Below are 20,230 nucleotides of genomic sequence, written 5' to 3'. Positions count from 1 at the left end.
TTTCGCCTTCTTTTCTGGCTTCCCCCTCTTCAATTCTCTATAATGTATATGGTACCTATTATTTTATTGTGTAATTTTCTTCTTTTCGTCTACGCAATTTTTTCTCATTTATCAATTGGTATTCCTAAAATATAGCGAAGACTACTACGGAGATTTAGATTTGAAAACAATCAGAAAAAGCGAACTCCATCTAGGACTTAGCAAAAGCGGTAGCTCGTCAGCAGGTAACAACAACAATACACCACCTCCAGCTAAAAGCAGCAGCTCTAAGCCGAGACCAGTTGTATCGCAAGCACCCCCACAAAGAACCCAACCAAGCGCTCTTAATACGCAAAGAAATAATCAACTAACGCCTAAAGACGCCGTTTACGACGAAGAAGCCATTTAAATAAATCGGCGATCGTATTTATTTTGAAAAATACTACCTATTAAAAACGAATGATCTTTAAAAAAATTTTCTAATCCATCATTTTTACGTTTTTTTCCACCCGGAACGCTGGTAGATGGTCAGTTTACAATGTCAGATATCGTGATTTTTATATTGTTCTACGTATATATGATTTTTTAGATTAAGTTCTTTTTTTTTTAATGAAAATTTTGTGTTTTTATGTGAGTGTGTGTACATGTGAGTGTATTTTTTTTCTCTTTTAATTCAGAGTCGTGTTAATGTGCTTTTACTTTTTGTTATTTTTACATAAGCAAGTCTGAAACAATTAATTTTATATACCTACTTGGTTATTTTATGATATCTTGTCGTTAATTTCTCTCTATTTTTATAATCTAAGCATTTTTTTTCCTTTTTCTATCCGACCTGATATTAATACTCATGTAAAATTATATAATTAGGCCTTTAAAGTAGGATATAATCTAGTTGTAACATTTTTTTTTCTCTTATGAGTGTAATCAAAACAATCAAAATTTTTAAACAATCGTGTTCGTGTATTACGATGATAAATTTTCAAGCGTTTTCATAAGATAAACTTTTGTATATTTTCAAAAAAAAAAAAAATTATTAGCTTTTTTTTATTACGGCCTGATTAAGTATTATTTCGACGATTTTTAATTTTTATATAGGTACCATGAAAAATCAACGTCAAGTTCCAACGTTCTCATAACTTTTCTTCTTCTTTTAATGTAAATAATTTATTGAATAAATTTATTTTGTAAAATATACATTATTTTATGTTGTATGCTTTTTATTTATATATCGGGAATGTGGTGTAAGTGAATATTCATCTCTTCTGGCTTATTACTTATTTTGTATTTTACCTAACGCATTTATATGCCTCTGTACCTATATACCTTTGTCTGGGACTCGGGACAAGAAAACACCCATTTTTGGAGTAATACATTTCCACTACTAGAAAGGAATGCATTTTTATCGTACTTGGGAAAAAAATGTATTTAGTTAACAGTCATAAAATCAAAAAAAAAAAAAAAAAAATCAAGTACGAATGTATTGAATGAAAATAAAAGTACCTACCTGGAATGCTCTCTTGTTATACTTTCGCTGTGCTATTTTGCTTTCGAGTAACGCAAGCGAAATTTCTTGGCAAATCTTTGTCAGCTTTCTTTTACTTTTTTATTGCCAATTATACGTACCTATCTTAAGCTTTGGATGAAGATTCTATCGCCATTTTCATCATTTTTACGATAATAATCAAGAGGGAAAAAAAATATTACATGTTGCATAATCGAGCTTTAAAAAAAAATCGATTTGATGATTTCATCGTCTTTGATATAAATTTTTATTCGAGTAAATTTTCGATTAACATATTCATGACATTTATAATATGAATATTCTGCTCGTTGATGGGTTACCTAAATAAAAAGTAACAGTTCTTTGATAATATTTCATTCCGATTTCAAGGTTAGTATGTCGAAAAAAGATGTAACTTGGTGGAAAAAATTTATTCAAATTGCACGTTTCACCTTTAAACTTTGTAAAACCAGTTTCCCGCGAAGAGATGAAAAATTTTAACTGAAGTTGAACATGTCATTTTTTTGAATTTTTGGTATTTTGAGCGATACCGGCAAATAATGAATTAAATATCGATTCTCGTAGGAATCTTTTTTCTCCCTTTTTTCCAAATTATTGATTCAAAGCTGATAACAAAATATAAATACGTATGGGAACACTTTCACAATACCTATGAATTCTCCTCCACACGAAGACTATGGCGGGACAGGAAAAAAATACCATTAATTTGTATCGGAACATGATGGTTGTTATACAATAGAACACGCCTCGTTTAATATCGTTCCAATGCCGTTACTTTTTGAATAATACATGACACTTATTACATGTGTACCATCATCATCATCATCAATGTAGGTATGCAATTTAATGAATGAAGCGTTATAAAACATCCAAAATGAGCGCATTTAATATCCGCACAACGCGTTATGAATGATAAATTAAGAATTCGATCTGAAGGTGTTATTATGTGCGGTTGTGAAAATCTCTCTCTTTGATTGAACTGTCGAGGTGATGATACTCACTCGTAGGTATTGATGTGATGTGATGTTGAAGCTATAAGGTACCTAACCTTACTGATTAGGAAAGTGCGATATCAGCTAATAACGGGTATAGACAGAAATATCGTCAATTGAAATCGATTTATAGATTTTTTCTACGGCATTTGAGTTGGAGTACCTATTGGGTTTAAAAATGATTGATAAGTATCTCGATAGGTATGGGTTCCTTTTATACTTACATGGAAAGTTTCGGTTTAATTTTTCGACATAAATTTATCACTGTTTTTTAAATTAGGTACTTGGAGTTTTTCACACTATCACACTGTATTTTTCAACCTCATGAGTTAAAAACATACCTAGTTAATGAATTACATTCACGTAGGTATTTACGGTGCCTTCATCAATCATTAGTTATGATATGGAGTTCGGATTTCTTCGTTTTGGAAAAAGTCACGTTAGAATAATTAAAATTTATATTTTTGCTTTGTTTCGGATAAAGTCACGTTAGAATAATTAAAATTTGAAATTCTGCGATTGGAACTTATTTTAATTAGTACCTAGCTCTGAAACTTTTATTACTTTCCATTTCATTATCCGAAACCATATTTTTGAGAATTTTTAATCCTCATCTCGAGTGTAGAGAGAGAGAGAGAGAGAGAGAACCGAAATTTACGCCATCAAGTAGCGCAGACTTCTTTCTTTCAAAAGCATCCAAAATAATTATCACTCATAAAGATAAATTTTTAATTCATGCGAATGACAAATATTTAGGGTGATTTAGTTTGTTTTTGTTTTTAAATTTGGACGGGGCTATTGCTGTACTGCTGCCCTTGTTTCCTGTAAGCTAGACAAAGATGCATACACAGATACTAAGTAGGTATGTGTTGTTGAGCCCAGTCTGTAGGTAGTTGGAAAGTTCAACCTCATATTATTATATGGATATTGTTAAAGTTGTTGGTCTTACCGCGAGGGAAGTGATTTAAAAATTTTTGAAAATTATACTTTCAGTTATTGTTCCAGCGTACCTAGGTACCTACTTTATTTTTTGAAGTGAACAACACAGACTGTTTTTGAAGTACCTACTGATTCATTATCAAATTAAAGTAAAAGCTATGGTACGTACAGTACATAAGGGGTAAAAATGCCTTTGACTCGGATTTTGGGTTTTGTGCTATTTCTCGTTTATCATTATCGAATGATAATTTTCAAGAGTATGAACGCTTTTCCATCAGCACTCGGGGGAGGGGGTGCCCTGCTCTCTCACTCCATTAAAAATATGATTTTCAGGAATTTTACGATGCTTCCGGATAGTTTAAACCGATTGATTTGAAATTTGGTGTGAAGGTAAGGATACTTGAGGATATAATAACCTCGAATTTTTTCAATTTTTTTCTGACTCCAACAACGACCCCAAATTGTACATCAAATCAATGTGGAGGAGAGACCAAAATCTGGAAAAAGGCCAAAAAATATTTCTACATTTTTTAATGTATTTTTTACCACTGGCAATTTTTTCAGAATCTTTCGAGGGTTGGCTGCTATTTTATGGCCATAAAACCATTTGAAAACGCGTTTTCCCGCTTAAAGTTGTCAATTTTGGTCAATTTTTTTATCATAGAAGACACCAATCTCCATCACCATCAACTTGAATTTGGACTACATTCTACATTCGTCGATTTCTTTCATGTTTCCTACTTATTTGAAAAATTGGATTTCACGATTTTGAGAACCCCTGACACCTCTTCTGGATGGCCTTACACGGCTAAAATTCATGTCCAGACTAATACCAACTCAAAATACATCATATTAACACGTTACTTATGGTTCAATTTTATCAAAATTGGAAATCTTTGATTTTTTTCCTGCCAAGGGCACCTACATTTTTCCGAAAATAATCACATCTGATGAAAATGACTATGAAAATGTTTGGGGTGTATTGAACCTGTAAAGACTACAATTTCTATCCCAATTTTTTAGCCTTCAGGAAGTCAGAAAGTGAACCCCGCTTAATTTTCAAACATTTGCGATTTCCTGAGAAACTATCAAAAGACTCGTTGAACTTGCTAGACGATAAACACAAGATTTAGGATCCATGATTAAAATTTTAAATATGTACCTAGCTCAAAACTGAGCTTTCACGTGATACACGATCAACTTTTCTTGAACGTACGAAAATTGAAAGTTACCGTCTAAAAATATAACAAAATTAACAGTTTCGACCATTTAAATTTTTTTCCAAGCGAACTGATTTCTAAAATGGAATGTCAGCGTAGAGACATTTAATTTTTTTTAAATTTGAAAATCAATTTGTTGAAGACCTTTCAGCGTCACAGTAATAATCCTTCAATTTTGAAAAAAATTCAAAAAATTCTCTGAATTCCCGTACTTATTAAATTTATTTTTGCATTTGATGAAGTGACGTCAAATTTTTTTTTGACGGAGACATTTTTCAAGAAATTTCAATTTTAAAATGAGAAATGATCTACCTGGGAAGGTTAGGTACTTCATTCTGTACAAAAATAGAAAGTCAAGTTAGAAAAATGGTGTTTTTCGGTTTTAAACCACGGAGCTTCAAAAAACCATATAGGTAACCTAGTTAGGTTACTAGGCAAGCATTTTTTTTTCAAAAAAGAGAGGAAAGAAGAAGAAAGAATTTTAAGTAGCAAGAAAAAAAGGATTAAAAAATGTATTTTTGATTTGGTTTTATTTTTATTTTTATTTGGGGGGGGGGGGGGTATCCTATGTTTGAAAACGGATCGAAAAATAATCATCTAGACTGATTCTTTTAGAACATCAATCGTTGAATAGGTGTTCTCAAATTTCAATTTTGAGCTGTTCTTGAAACGATCATATATTGACCAAAGAACCTCTACATAAGTATTAATGTCTGTCTGAAGTTAATTACTTCTTCAAAAAAATTTTGGAATACTGCCCTGCGTTGAATTTTGAAAAAAGTGGAATACACTGTTGAAAATATGATTCCTGGGAAAATAGACTAAAACTGCACGATATTCTATCCCAGCAAAAATAATTTCTTTCAAACTTTTTATTGTTATCTATAGGTTAATTTTATTTTAATTGCAAGATTTTGGCTTTCTAAGTTTTATCCAAGAGTTCATTCCGAATAAATTTTTAGTTTTAAGACAATACAACTTATTCATTTAAAATTTGTCAAGTTGTTCAAAAAAATAAATGATTGAAAGTGCAGTGGCGTACTGAAGTAGTCTCCTGAATTTTAATATCCAGTTGTTCATTTTTTCCATTCAACTTCTAAACCCCTTCTTCTCCCTTTTTCAAACAAAGTCGTCTTGAACTTGATCAAAATATAGGTATCTACCAAAAAACTGAGATGATTTTGAAATTATCCAACTTTTTCTTCATCTAGAGTAGCAGTAGACGCGCGTTCATGCTGGAGCCTGCTCTTCCAATTTTCAGTCTATTTTAAACTCTCGAGAAGGCTACTTATGGTCGAAAAAATTCCAAGCTAAGTGTTTCAATGATCTTGGCATTTTACATTACTCAATATCACAATTAAGTTTTAAATGCTGATTCACATGGCCATTATGAGTAAATATTACGTACAAAAAAGTATCTAAAATTAGTACTCGCATGTAAGGACATTCGTTAATATGAGACTTAATGCGCATCGAGTACTTATTGAAAAACGTGCAATGTTGAAGATGTTTTCCGAGGTAATCAATGCATTTTACGGTTGTTTACAGTCTCACATTTATTTTAGCCTTCAACTAAAAATAATTCATTAACGATAGATGGCATCTACTTTGAATATAATTTATCTCAGTATAGTCAAATAAAATATGCATTTTCTATGATAATTTTCTAAGGATAGTACAACTAAATACCTGATGAAAAACTACACAATTTAATGAATTCTTAAATTACGTACGTTCCTCACAATCAGACAAAAAAATCGAAATTTTAAAAGTAAGTAATCTAAAGGAACATAGTTCCCTATACGTTTGACAAAAACGTGCATCTTGACTTCAATCATCGAAGCCGTGTGTAAAATAATCCCCTTCGAATTTTAAATATGCAATTTTATTAACACTCGTCGCGTTCTACTAATTTCTCTTGGGTTTTTCCTGTTCCGCGCTGGTTACGAAAAATGTACGTAGGTAGGTAGGTGGTTTATTCTCGACATCGAAGCTCAATAACTCGAGACGTGATTATTTTTAAATGCGTATTCTTCAGCGTGTATTTCCATTTGCAAAAAATTTTGTATTTCCTTCGCCTTATATGTATAAAATATTAGATGCATATTTACTTTAATTTTTCGCAATACCTACCTCAAAAACAAAAACACCTAGTTTAATATTTTAAGAAAAAATTAACGTGAAAATTTTTCTTACAGCGAAGACTATTACGGTGAAGTGGACCTGAAAGCGTTACGAAAATTGGGATACAGACGAAGATAATAATTTTAAGTAGTTTTTAATTGTAAAATATTTGTATATAAAGTATACATAAATGTTAGGTATGTAAAAAAAAAAAAAGACTACATAATACTTAGGTCGAATAAGCATAGGTATAGTTTAATTTTGTGTAGATTTTATTCTCTTTTTTTGACTGTAATGTGGCTATACTATTTTTAAAATAAGAAGATACGTAATTTTAAGCACGTCGCATTCGTTATGAAACACTGCTCATTGTCTATTTCAGTATTGCTGATGGAAGTTGAGAATCCAAAAAAAATTTTAAAGCGTTCTGAAAGATGACGTATAAACTGTGCCATGAGAGATTTGCCATTTAAGAGGCTATACATAATTCGAGTAGGTAATTTAAAAAACCATACTTCTTCTCCGTAACTGTAATTTTATGATGTTTAGATAGGTACTCGTACTTAGGTACTTATACTGGCTAGTTCATAATGCCAAGTTCACAGTATTGTACTTTATAGTTATCATTTTACTCAAGGTTATGACCAAGTGCCTCATTTTGTATTATTAACACCTGTGTTACGAGAGACGTTGCCGTTTTAATGAAAAATTAAAATAAAAATTCTGATAAACGTGATGCATTCTTGTTACGTGAAACTGAAACCTGAATGAGGTTTCGTTCGTGTTATTTTTGATAGGTTTTAATTGAAAAATTAATGAAGGTAGAGTTTCCTTCAAGAACATCGTATTTACGGAAGAATGGTGGAATACATACAGCGTATAAGTACATACGAGTATGTAGGTGTATTACATGTACGTTATGTAAGAGCAACGTGGTTTCCTTATCAGTAATCTTTATGACATGTATGAGCATTCTTCTACAAAAAGTAACGCACACAACGTTGATTACATGTGCGTGATAAAGAATAGGCATCTAACCTAGGTATACGCGCAGCTTTGATTTGAGAAACTGTTCTTCATTTTTCTAATACATTACTTAGGTACCTATCGATAAAGATACATCTTTCAGGTCGTGGCGCTAAAGATGGGATATTTTTGGATCCTCCACTTCTCTTCCTCATCATCGTAACGAAAAATTGTTCCAATTGGAAACAAACCAGAATTCACGTTAAACTTACACATTACCTATGTAGGATACTTACATTTTGGAAGGGTTTTAATTCTAGTTTCGTACTTCCTCGATCCATTTGATGAATCTGATAATGCGATTCATCTGATATACATATGTGAGGACGCATACGACAAGGTACCTTATGGCCAAAAAATTATTATTTTTTTCTTCGCCCAATTTTTGCAGGGACTCTTCAAAAATCGAGTGGAACCCTCCATAAGCAAAATTTTTTTTGACCATAAGGTAGGTACTAGGTAGGTACCTTTTTGTAAGCGCCCTCGCATATAAACTCAACTAAAAACATGAGATTCGGTTTTTGACCACACATTCGCCAATTTTGCTCAAATTGTTTTCATAGATTCTACTGTACTGTGTTTATGTAACTTTTCAACAATTAAAAAAACACACACTTAAAAAGGTTCAGGGAGTGATGTGTGGTAAAATCCAATTTATGATGTTTGTTGAGCTATGATTTATTGAGTTAAAAAAATGATTATAAATATTTTAAGATAGAATTTCCAAAAACTCTTCAATACATAGCTCCTTAACTCGGCGCAAAACTGAAAACAGTATCGAAATCAATTATGATCCATTAAATAATAATAGTACGTATGTCTTCGAAGGTGCTGGACTCGAATATTACCCCTTTTTTCTGATCTGGCCTTTTCCAAGCTTCCCATTAACCCTCTATTCTGAGGTAAAATTCTGAAATGATAACGAAGTTGTGCACTACATTGAAGGATTTGATTTTGATGGCGTTGAACATGAATATGACCATATTATTTCTTCAACACAAACTGCGAAGAAAGCGACATGGGGAAGAGGTCCTTTTCTCATTTTTAAAAAAATATTCATTTTCAAAATACGATACATGTACTTTCAATCTTACCCAAAAATATTAGGTATTCTTCTGCAATTTTTTCACATTTTCAAATCAAATAGGTAAATCCAAATTTCAGTTCAACCCCCCCCCCCCCCAACCAAGTTCCATGTGCAACTTATCATATCATTGTTTTTTTGGAAATTTTGAAAATTTACTTTTCTAATGTTATGAGCACAGTTCACTAGGGTAGGTCGTCTTTGATTTTTTTTTTTGAAAATTGGAGGAGGATTCGATAAAACGTTGTAGGAAAAGCTAAAAAAACTACAGAAAAATTCTGGATCCCTGACTTGAACCACTTTTCCACATTTCAAAAATTCAAAATTTCGTTTGAAAATCAAAAAAAAATTTGAAATTTTTTTTGAGGGGGGATGATTAATAGGTCGTTTTATACAACTTTTGAATAGGTACAAAACGTATTTTTGCAGGTACATACGCACATAAGTCATGCAAAACACCTGAAAAATTTTAAAAATTCCAAAACGGTTTTCTTATTTCTAGTAAGTATAAATATAATGTAATCGATTATCACCAAAAAAAAATTTTTAAAAGAACTTTTTTTTGATTTCAATGTAAATTTTAAAATTTGAAACTTCCGGTAGAAAAGTGATGGGGTTCAGGTCAGGAATCCAAAAGTTTTCCTGCGGTCCTTTAAGGTACTTTTACAACTTTTCAACTAATCACTTTCTAGTTTTCCAAAAAAAAATGTCAATGACGACCACCCTTTTGAAAAAATTGAATGAGAAGTTGATATTGAAAATATTGCAAAAAAAATATTTGGTTGAAAATGGGGTTTAAAACATACATATGAAAATAAAATTGATGGAAATTTATTTCATGCGATCGAAAACCAAATTTCATAATTTTCAGTTCATCTGGAGCCCCCAGCAAGATTTTGATTATCATTTTCTAAATTACGAATTCTCTTGTAGGAGTAGTTAAAATGACCAGGGCAGCTGAAAATTTGGTTTCCATTTATTTTCGAATGTTTCATGTTTCAACCAAAAAATCCACCACTTTGGTCATTTTTAGCTGGATTTCTCCAACTCCCTAGTCATCTAGGTCTACCTACCTGACCTAGACCCTCCTCCTCCACCTTCCTTCGAACACGAACTTCATTTTTTATCGTGAATTTTTATTCTTTAGTGAAATTCAAATTTTTTTCGCATGAGCTAGATATACCTACACCTTTTGTTCTTCTCAAATTCGAGTAACACTTCGTTGAAAAATCGCATTCATGAGTTTTCACTTCTTTGAAAGAAACTAATATTCAAAAAAATTATGGAAGATGGAAATAATTGTAATAATTATGAAATTTGATTTGTAAGGGTGAATGTACGGATAGAAAACAAATTTTCCTCAATTTTATTGGAAAACTGAGAATCTTCCAGCTTTTCAAAAAATTTTAAAATGAAACAGTCGATTAGGATAATAAAAGTTCAGTTTTGTAGCTTATTTTCAACATGCAGAGTTGTCTGGAGGCGTGTATAGGGCCTGAAGTTCTTTTAGATAACTTTTAAAACATTTTTTTAGAAAACTGGAAAATTCCAAAATGTCTCTTAGAGGCTTAAGAATGACTTAAACCCACCTCCAGTCGATTAACTATTCCAAAATAAGGCTATGTATAGAGTGAATTTCGACTTTCAAAGTTTATTGGGTAAAATTTCCGAGGAGTTTCTGTTTCTAGAAATCCATTGGAGGCTCCAGGATTCTTAGAAAAAAAAAAAAATAGGGTACCATAAATAAATATACGTACGAGTAGGTACCTATGTAAGTACTTATATCAAATCGCAGCGTTCTACATAGCTCAATCAAGTTACATTTTGATTTTTTCACTTTTTTATAGTCCAATTTTGGTTTTTTAAAAATACCTCAAATCTCTAAAAAAGATCTTCAGAATCTGAATTTTACTTGGTGTGGTATTTTACATGCTTTTTGGGCTAGTTTTTGGTCCGATCGAAAAAAAAAATCCAGTTGGGATACCTCTTTGTCCCTTTGTAAAAGCAGCCTAAGTGAATGCCAGGGGCAAAATAAAAGAGTAGCAGTAAGCTCGTTTAATGTTGGCTGGGTTGATATTCATGATAGAATAACTAAGCACTCCGGTCAGAAAATTTCCATCAAGCGAATGCCATTTTTAATGAAGATAGGAGAAAAATTAGAAAAAATTCTCATCAAATTGAAAAAATAATGGGTAGGTACCTATCTCGTATTAATGAAACCCCATGTAAGTAAGGGAATTGAATTTTTAGTTGGAAAATTGAGGTTATGTTTATAATTTTTTCGTCCTTCCAACAGGGTCTTTCTGCGCTTTGTTTACATGATTTTTACTTGATGCAAACTTTTCGTAAAATTACATATTAGTTTTAATGATCAGTTAACTGGTGCCAATTTTATCAACATCACGGCCAATACCATTACGCGAGTAGAATTTGGCATACAAATTTTTTTCTTGACATTGTACTTGCAGGGTGGTACCTCTATCATCTCAACTCTTCTCCCTTTTATGCACCATTATTTTAAATCGTAAGTATTTGAACAATGTTAAATTACAAATCATACCTAGTTCAATTTGCATAAGTACCTGATACTTACAAGTGCACTGTAATGTAATTACGAGTACTTCGAAAATCTAATGTTATCAACCATGAAAGCAATAAGCATAAGCACTTGTTTAAAATTAGATTCGAGGAGCCTAGGCCTATAAATTGAGGGCCAACCATGTTTTCAACAAATAGATAGGTTTGTACCTGAATCTACTTAGCATTCTATGTCGAGGATACCATTTATTTAAATATACATACTTACTATGGGTAGGTAATGGCATCAGTCATTAAAGTTCATGATTTTTCAGCACCATTTAATATTTTTGATCATTGCTGCGTTTTCTGTCCTTTTTTTTCAAATGCAACACTACGAATGTTTACAGTCACGTTGTAGTTTTTCAAATCACCAAATTATTATTTATACTCGCAAAGATCAATAGTTTGGTAGTTGGTAGGAGGCCGAGGCTAATGTTTACATATTAAAAAAAACTACTGCATTAAACAGAAGTACCTATAATGTGCGATCTTATACCTACTATGTAATTACATGAATAATATCGCATATGTGCAGGTTAGTTTTAAACTTTCTAACAACTGCAAATAAAACATTTTACTTTCCCTTAGGCGTTCGCGTCCGCGCCAAACTAAAATTTACCGCATAGTAAATAGAAGGAGAATCAAGGTGAACAACAAAAGACACCCACCATTTCTAAATTACCTTTACATCGAACACGGGGAATCTGCACTGCGTTCGTCGTATAAACCATCGGTGCGAATTTAATTCTTATTATATCATTTCATGAATAGTGTCTGTGAAAAGTGCAATGTACTTGTTACGTTGATGATTAGTTTATTAAATCGTTATTGTTTATTGTTCAGCAGCGTGACTTTTATCTAAAAAGGTAAGTGGCGAGATACGTTCTGTACCAGACGATGGATTTTTATTAACATGTAGACTAGGTACCTATACTCTTTCCTCCACGTGGGTATACCTACGTTTTTTGTTAAAATTTTTCCATTTTGGTTTGATATTAATATACCTATCTAGTAATGATCAAATTGGGAAATTTTTTATACAACACTTACTGATCATCGAAATAGATCATTTTCAATTCATCAAAACGAAAAAAGAAAATTTAGTTCACTTAAGTTCTAATTCTATAGAAGATTTCACGAATTCCTTTGCAAAAGCTGTCTCATCAAAATGAAATATGCACCTATTTGATTGGTTTTCATAATCAACATCGATGTAAACAACGGATCATTGCATTAAGAATTTACTTCATCCATATTTAAGGAATATACAAAGGCGAAAATTTTCAATAAAATTTGTCCTTAAACGTACACTAAAATAAATAGGTCCAAAAAACGAAAAAACGTTCATTTTGCATGTTTTATTTCAAATTTTTGCTCGCAAGGGGAGGGGACAATAGCTTCCTTCGTCTCCCTCGGCTACGCCACTGTGAAAATTTAACTTTCGCAGTAAAAGTTCAACTTTTTAGAACGAATATAAAATTTGGAAGGTGCTATTTTCAACTAATCAATTTCAAAGATAAGATCTCAATCATCCCCAAGAGGCACAAAAGCTACCAATTTTTCTGGCCCAAAATGTTTGAAAAATTGCGCCAAAAAATACCCTTTTGAATTCGCAGACTCGAAATCACATCCCAATTCCAGGAAACTCGACTTATGACTAGAAAAAACGACCCTTAAATTGTAGCTTTTTAATCGCATTTTCCGAGCATAAAGACAATACCCAAAGTTGCAGTTACCCAATAGAATGTTTCGACCAATTTCAGCCAATTTTCCAGAAATTTTGAGCTCTAAAAATGCCCTTTTGAATGCGCAGACTCGGAATCGCGCCTCAAACTCTAAGAAACTCAACTCGTGACAAGAAAAGACGAGTTTCGAAGTTGTAGCTATACACCCAATTGCGCATATTTCGAGCAATTTTCCAAAAATTTTGGACCCTAAAAACACCCCTTTGAATAAGCAGACTCGAAATCGTCCTAAACTGTAAGAAACTCTATTTTTGACCACAAAAAACGATTTCCAAAGTTGTAACTGGCCAATCGCATTTTTCGACCTTTTTTTTGGTAGTTTTTCAAAAATGTGTGCCCTGAAAATACCCTCTTGAATTCGCAGCCTCGAAATCGTGCCTCAAACTCCAATAAACTCGACTTATTCGACCAGAAAATATGATTTCCAAAATTGTAATTGGTCAATCATATTTTCCGTTCTTTTGAGTAATTTTTCAAAATTTTACGTCCAAAAAATACTTTATTGACAAAATTGGCCAAAAATCGGAATTTTGAGACCTTTGGACCCTTGTGGGACCCGTGTTTCTTCGATTAGGAAGCTATCAATTTTGCGATGGACTACCCTGGGGTGGGGGTTGCTACTTTGAAAAAAAATCAGGTCAAATTGAGTAGGTACTTCTACTTGTGAGGTTCCCTTGCGAGTAACACAGCTTGCCAAAATAAAAGTTTGGATTTTGGTTTTGTCAAAATTTAACCGGCTTTGTTGATATTTTCCATTTCCGTTCAGTGTTTCCAATTCTCCCTGAATTTAATAAAAAAAATACTCGATAAAGAAGTAATTTCATAGTTCATATTTTCAGGGGCAAATTTAGCATTTTTGAGCTCCCAGTGCATAATAAAATCACTCTACCTCAAAAAATAAAAAGTAAAAGAATAATAAGTAAATACCGCCAACGTTTAAAGTGCTCTTCAAGTACGTTGAAAAAGAATATTGATGCAAATATGATTGGCCTTTGAATTTTCTGTAAATTTTTGAAAATCAGTTAGACAGAATTTTAATGAGAAGGGAAAGAGTAGGTCAGAGATGCAACGATATTTCGTATCATGATATATCATGATAATCATATCAAATACGACATCATGATAAATCGATATTATCATGATATCGAATGTTTAAGAATAAAGTGAGAAAATTCCCTGCATGAAAATTAAAAAATTGAATAATCATTCGAAAAATGGACGTTTGAGTAATTTGTTTCAATGAAACACGAAAAATCTTTCATTTTGCATTGAAAGGGCACATTTTCTTCGACTGTTATTCAATTTGTCAATTTTGACTTGGAGAATTTTTTTTCGAAAAAGAAATAAACTGATTATCATGATAATATCGATGAATCATGATACGGCGAATTTTATGATATGATTATCGATAAATATCATTGCATCCCTGGAGTAGGTATATTAGCCACTTTTAGCTTAACAAAGATCATCGCCAGAGCGATTTTTCGTACCTCTCACTCTTGAATTTTAATAAATTGGAAATTTTAAAAAAATTACTTGGAATTTTTTTTTGAGCATTTTGTAAATAGGTACTTAAAAAATTAGAGTTTAAATCTACCTAACACCATTACCATTTTGATTTTTAGTTTGAGTTCTAATTTTGGAAGTTCTAAACTTCAAATTTGACTTGTGAATAACATCAAAATCTGATCCAATCTATGTTTTTAAAAAAAACTGATGTTTGATTTTGCATCCAATTTTCGACCTCACAAAACTACATTTATTATGAGTGGATTTGAACCGTTCTGGAGCCAACGGCGAATTTCTGATTTCATACATTCGGAAAAATTCCTCGAAAATAACCTAAATAAAAATGTTTGCCAGGTCTTGAAATTTAATTCAGATCAATCCCACCAATATAGAAACAATTTATCATAGCAATTGTTATTTTTGAAAAAAAAAAATTGTCTCCGTTTTAAAAGAGCAGAAATTATTTTTGGAAAATAGTTTGTGTCTAATTTTTAATTGAAGTAGGTACCTATATAAGCGGTTACGAATGCAGTTTGATCTTTGCTAGTCACTAATTTATATTCTATATGGATGAAAATATTAAAATTTTCATTTTTTTTTTTGGCAATATAATACTGTTAGGTAGATCAATTTTGCATCTCGTTATGACCAGATTAGTATTCTCTGATCATTTGTAGGAATTATCTGCTTGCATGATCATGACGAAAAAAAGTCTTGCATAGAAATAATCCTGCCTCAAACGTCAGAAAAATTGAGAAAAATTACTATTTTTTCATAGGCTTCATAATGTATTATTTTTTAATTTCACTACCACCCCCTTCCTCCCTTCATTTCTTTTGTAATATAACCTCTACATAAATTTCACCGCTTCAAATTTTCATATTACAAATCATTTATTTTCTATCATCCATTAACCAAACACTTTCTGCTCTTTATTACAGACAAACCATGATCATCTTACTCATCCCAGCATTTCTCCTAGTAACCGTCCAAGGTCAACAAATTTTCGACAACGAATTACCAGTCATATTACAACCACCGCCATTACCATCGTCATCATCATCATCTCGACCATTCGTCCAGTCATCGCCAATCTCACTAACCAATGATTTCATCTCTGACTCTCCTCCACCTCCATCTGAAATCAATCCAACCATTTTCACGCAACCACAACAAGTTGTCCAGTCTCAACCCCAACTGCCTCACCAGGCTGTACTTTTCTTAGCCGATCAAGAATCAAAACTACCCCCTAATTTGAAAAATAACTTTTATAAAAATCCTCGTATCGCCGATGCGTTGGCCAAGTCCAGCTGGTTCGGACCTGGAGAAAACCATGTCACTGATAGAGAAAGTGAAAAAATCCCCCGGGAAAGAATTTACTACGCTTTAAAAAGCGCCGGTCTCGTAAGAAGAAGAAGATCTGTGATTGTTCCAAGACGTTTTGCATTTTAAATAAGTATATACGATAAGAAGTACCTGAAAATATATTGTTAAGATGTTTTATCGAGTCTACATAATAAGAGTACCATAAATAAATGTAAAGCTGTACATATACTAGGTATACTTAGACTTACTAAATGTATTTTGAATATCCATTTTATGAATAGGTAGGTAAGTATTTTTTTTCTTTCTGTCTGTCTGTCTTTCTTTCTTTCTTTCTTTCTCTTTGTTTTAGTTGATAATGCATATACGATCATATTGCTTATAATGATTTATTTCATATCGTTGAATATCTACCAACGTGAACTTACCTACTTCTTTGCAGAGATTTAAAAAATATTCATTTAATTTTGAATTTTTGATACATTCTTTGAAACATTAATCTGTGTAATTTAGTGGGTATTTATTTTGTATTGTTAGGTTTACTTATAAACTTAACATAATTATGTATTGTGTGTTCAATTGAATTTTCATTTATTTTGTCTTTATTATAGAAAGTTATTTTTAAAAAGGTGCATAAATATTATTTACTCATTCGTATAATGACCCCTTTCCCTCTCTTTCAATTTCAAATAAATTAAGTGATGAGAGTATCAAAGTAAGCAAGATTGTATCATTTGTTGTCACTACATCATCATTTTCAAAATAGGTAGGTATTGGATGCTTTTCGAAGTCTTTAAAATTGTTATGAAATATTTGTTCAGGTTTTGTACCTTTTTCCGGATTTTTACACATTTAGGAAACTTGTCATTACAGAAACTAGTCTAAAAAGTGGATTTGAAAAAAAAAGACATAATTTTGTGTCGGAAATTCCAAGTTGATATAGTCTATGTATGGAAATACCCTGGAAATACCAAAAGAAATAGGTGAAATGAAATGAAAGTGCGAACAATACGAGTCTGATGTGACATTATACAATTCATCCGTTTTTGTAGTTTTCGAGCGGTCACTTTTTATAGATATACGCAGATTTCATTAATAATCCGCGCACAAACTTTTCTGTTACTTCATTGCACCTAGTAAGAGCATGTAGGTATTGGTACTAGATGCTATGGTATTTCATGGATGATATAATACCTACCTATGCAGGTATTCGTTTAGGAATTCATACCAATGTCCCTTATTGTGCCATAATCTGGACATAGTGGACGACAGAGACGAGTTACACCTTCATCGTATAACTAGTTGATTTCATTATTCTCGAAATTTTATTACGGTCTGGTACATATAGCCGGTTTTGATTATAAGATAATTATTATTTAAACTATTATTTTATTTCGTTGTCAATCATCTCTCAAGATGCTCACTTTCTTCGTAGAAAAAAAGAAGACATCGAAGAAGAAAAAATCTTATTCAAATTTAACTACCTATCAAATACACATACAAATATTCGTAGGTATCTATAGTCTGATATATGTCACAAATATCAATAAAAAAACGATAATCTATAAATCTATTGTACCCTATAACCATATTATAAAATCATAAAGAACGAGTTATTCGCCAGCTAAATATTTTGAATGGAATACATCAGGTAGGTATAAGTGTATCTAATAATTTCACTCTGTGTAGATATAAAAGTAAACAAATTGCGACATAATTCGTTTTATACATATACTTACATTCGTCGAGAATAATAAAGAATAACGAAGATGTAAGTCAGTATGGATCTAAAAGTACAAAACATGGTATAAGAGACCTAGAGGAACTGTTATTTTCCTCTTTTGTGTCATAATCTCATTAAGCAGCTTGTTTGAAACTGTTTAAATGATGGTAATATGTAGGTACTAGATGTATATGTACACGCTGACCTAGTTCCAAATTAATTATTCCAAGATTCGCTAGAAAAAAGTTGCGTTTTTTGCTAATGATGCAATGAAGTATTGCTGCCAGCATTTCAACAAGGTACCTCTACGTCTAGGTGTTAAAATATTGATACAAAATGATTATTAAGTACTTACGGTGTTTATTTTTTTATAGGCTAGTTGGTAATAAAACGAAAAAATTCAAATTTTTTTTCACACAAGAGTGATTTATGAACTTGATTCTCCGTATAAGTTAGCCTGCTTGATGAATTTAAATTAAAATGTAAGTACCTACCTAACTAACTACGAGAACGTAGTAGATGGATACAGATTATAGACAGTTGTACGTATCTAGGAACCTATCTTTAATGTGTGGATAGATTTGCTTGAAATTATTTCTGGATGTGATGATCTGCATGTTCACTTTGAAAGATGTTCAGTTGAATATGTACCAGGTACCTACATTAATAGGTAATTAATTTTGTAGCGAAGCTCTGATTAAATTTAAATACGTGTACGAAGTTCTGATAATATTTGAAAACGTAAGTAAAGAAGCTTGGAAAATAGTGAAGCCGAAAAGATTCAAAGGATTTTTTGCTTGCATATGGAAAATCGTTAACAATTTCTTATTTTCTGCTATTTGATTCGGCCAATCGGTTTCATAAAATGTTGCTCTTACAATCAGTTCATTCTGTTAAAATAAAAACAAAGCCTATCATTTCACATTAGGTATTAATGAATTGCCATATTTATTTTACAAAGTAACTTTTTGGTCAATCAGTCATAGATCTCACTCCTTTGTTTTCCAGAGCAATGAGAACCTATAAGGCAGCTCTCTCAAATAAAAAAAAAAAAAAAAAAAAAAAATTGGTGCAAAAATTGCGTAAGGAACTAAAGATTGAATGTCAGGACAGGTATTATTCCAGAAAATATCACTTCCACTAACGTTTAAATTACAATCACCTTTAAAAGCCCGATTTTGAGAAAAAAAAACAAAAAACAAAATAACAAGTAAAAATAAAATGTTTGATCAGAAAAATATTGAGATAAGAGATCTGAAAATTGTTAAATATTGGAAAGCAGTTTAGAACATCGAAAAAGTGCTCAAGTCGAATTTCAAAAAAATAAATAAATAAATAAATAATTATTAAGGTTTCAAAAAATATGTAAAATATAGGCACCCCCTTTATATATGTACATTTTAGAAAAATTGCACTTTTCTTTTTACTTCAAAAACTCTGAAAAACATTTACAATTTCTCAAATGCATAGAAAGACTCTTGAAACTTTATAGATTATGAAATTTTGAAAAAAATTCCCTGTCTCGAGGTATTCCTTCCTCAAAATAAAAAAATAATAAAAGTAAGTATCGTTTTTTATTTTTATTTTTTTTAATTGTACATGGGGTTAAAAATGAATAAAAACTATCTTCCCGCGTGTATTTTTAGAACCACTAAATTATTAAGTTTTATACGAGGTTTTTCGGTCCTTTTATTTTGCATGTTTCATTTTTTTTAGAGTTGGAAGGAGGTTTTTTAATTCATTCTCAACACAAATAATATACTTACTTAGGTACTTATTATTTCAAAATAAAAAAAATAAAAAAATTTCAAAGTACCCATCCAAGGTAGCTTATTTTTTATTTTATTCCTTTTTATTTATTCATTTTTTTGATAATAACCCTCTAAGAGGGCTTATAGAGGGATCTGAAATTATTAACGGGGTCTCATTTGAGCCTAGGTATACTTGGTCATACTTTTTCAAAATTGAAAAAAAAATGAGTGAGAACGCATCACAATAATTTACGCTGTTTTCACGGCATTCTGTAACTTGTAGTTGTATGTAGATTTTTCCCTCACCTTATTAAGTACCTACAGTACTTACTTAATTACTTATTCTACAATTTTTCACAAAAAAATCTGGTCAAAAAAATCAAATTTCAAAAAATATAAATAAAATTACAAAAAGGGTGCATTTTAAGGACATTTGCCTTTTGCTCGCTAAAAACGAATCCAAGAATTTCAGTTCGATGTCTTGGATAGGAAATTGTATTTTTTCGATTTTTTCGATTTTTGTGCATATCTACATGGTATTACCTAAATAGGTACCTAACCAAGTTTTTACGCAAATTTGTTTCGTTATGGGTGTACTATAATGATAATGACTTACCTACCTATATAATGTATAATTCATAGGTAAGTATGCCGATTAATAACTTACTTTCATATTGAAATAAGATTAAAAATTCAATCAAGCTTACCATTGA

At 31.4% G+C, this 20,230-nt stretch overlaps 1 protein-coding gene across 2 annotated transcripts in view; it reads left to right on the top strand.

Annotated features, from left to right (window-relative positions):
• Gasp (Chitin binding Peritrophin-A domain-containing protein Gasp) overlaps nt 1-7,512 on the top strand; it is a 33,340-nt gene extending 25,828 nt beyond the window's left edge. The window contains exon 5 of one of the 2 annotated variants that reach the window (XM_065343847.1): nt 6,851-7,512. In XM_065343847.1, the coding sequence (XP_065199919.1) occupies nt 6,851-6,914 (64 nt within the window). In that variant the 3' untranslated portion in view covers nt 6,915-7,512. Of the gene's footprint in view, nt 1-135; nt 1,189-6,850 lie in introns of those variants that run through there. The other variant, XM_065343846.1, reaches the window with a different exon arrangement.
• The last annotated feature ends 12,718 nt before the right edge of the window (nt 7,513-20,230 follow it).

This window comes from Planococcus citri, chromosome 1 (genome assembly GCF_950023065.1).
Source record: "Planococcus citri chromosome 1, ihPlaCitr1.1, whole genome shotgun sequence".
NCBI lineage: Eukaryota > Metazoa > Arthropoda > Insecta > Hemiptera > Pseudococcidae > Planococcus > Planococcus citri.
This window is presented reverse-complemented; position numbering and strand designations above follow the sequence as displayed.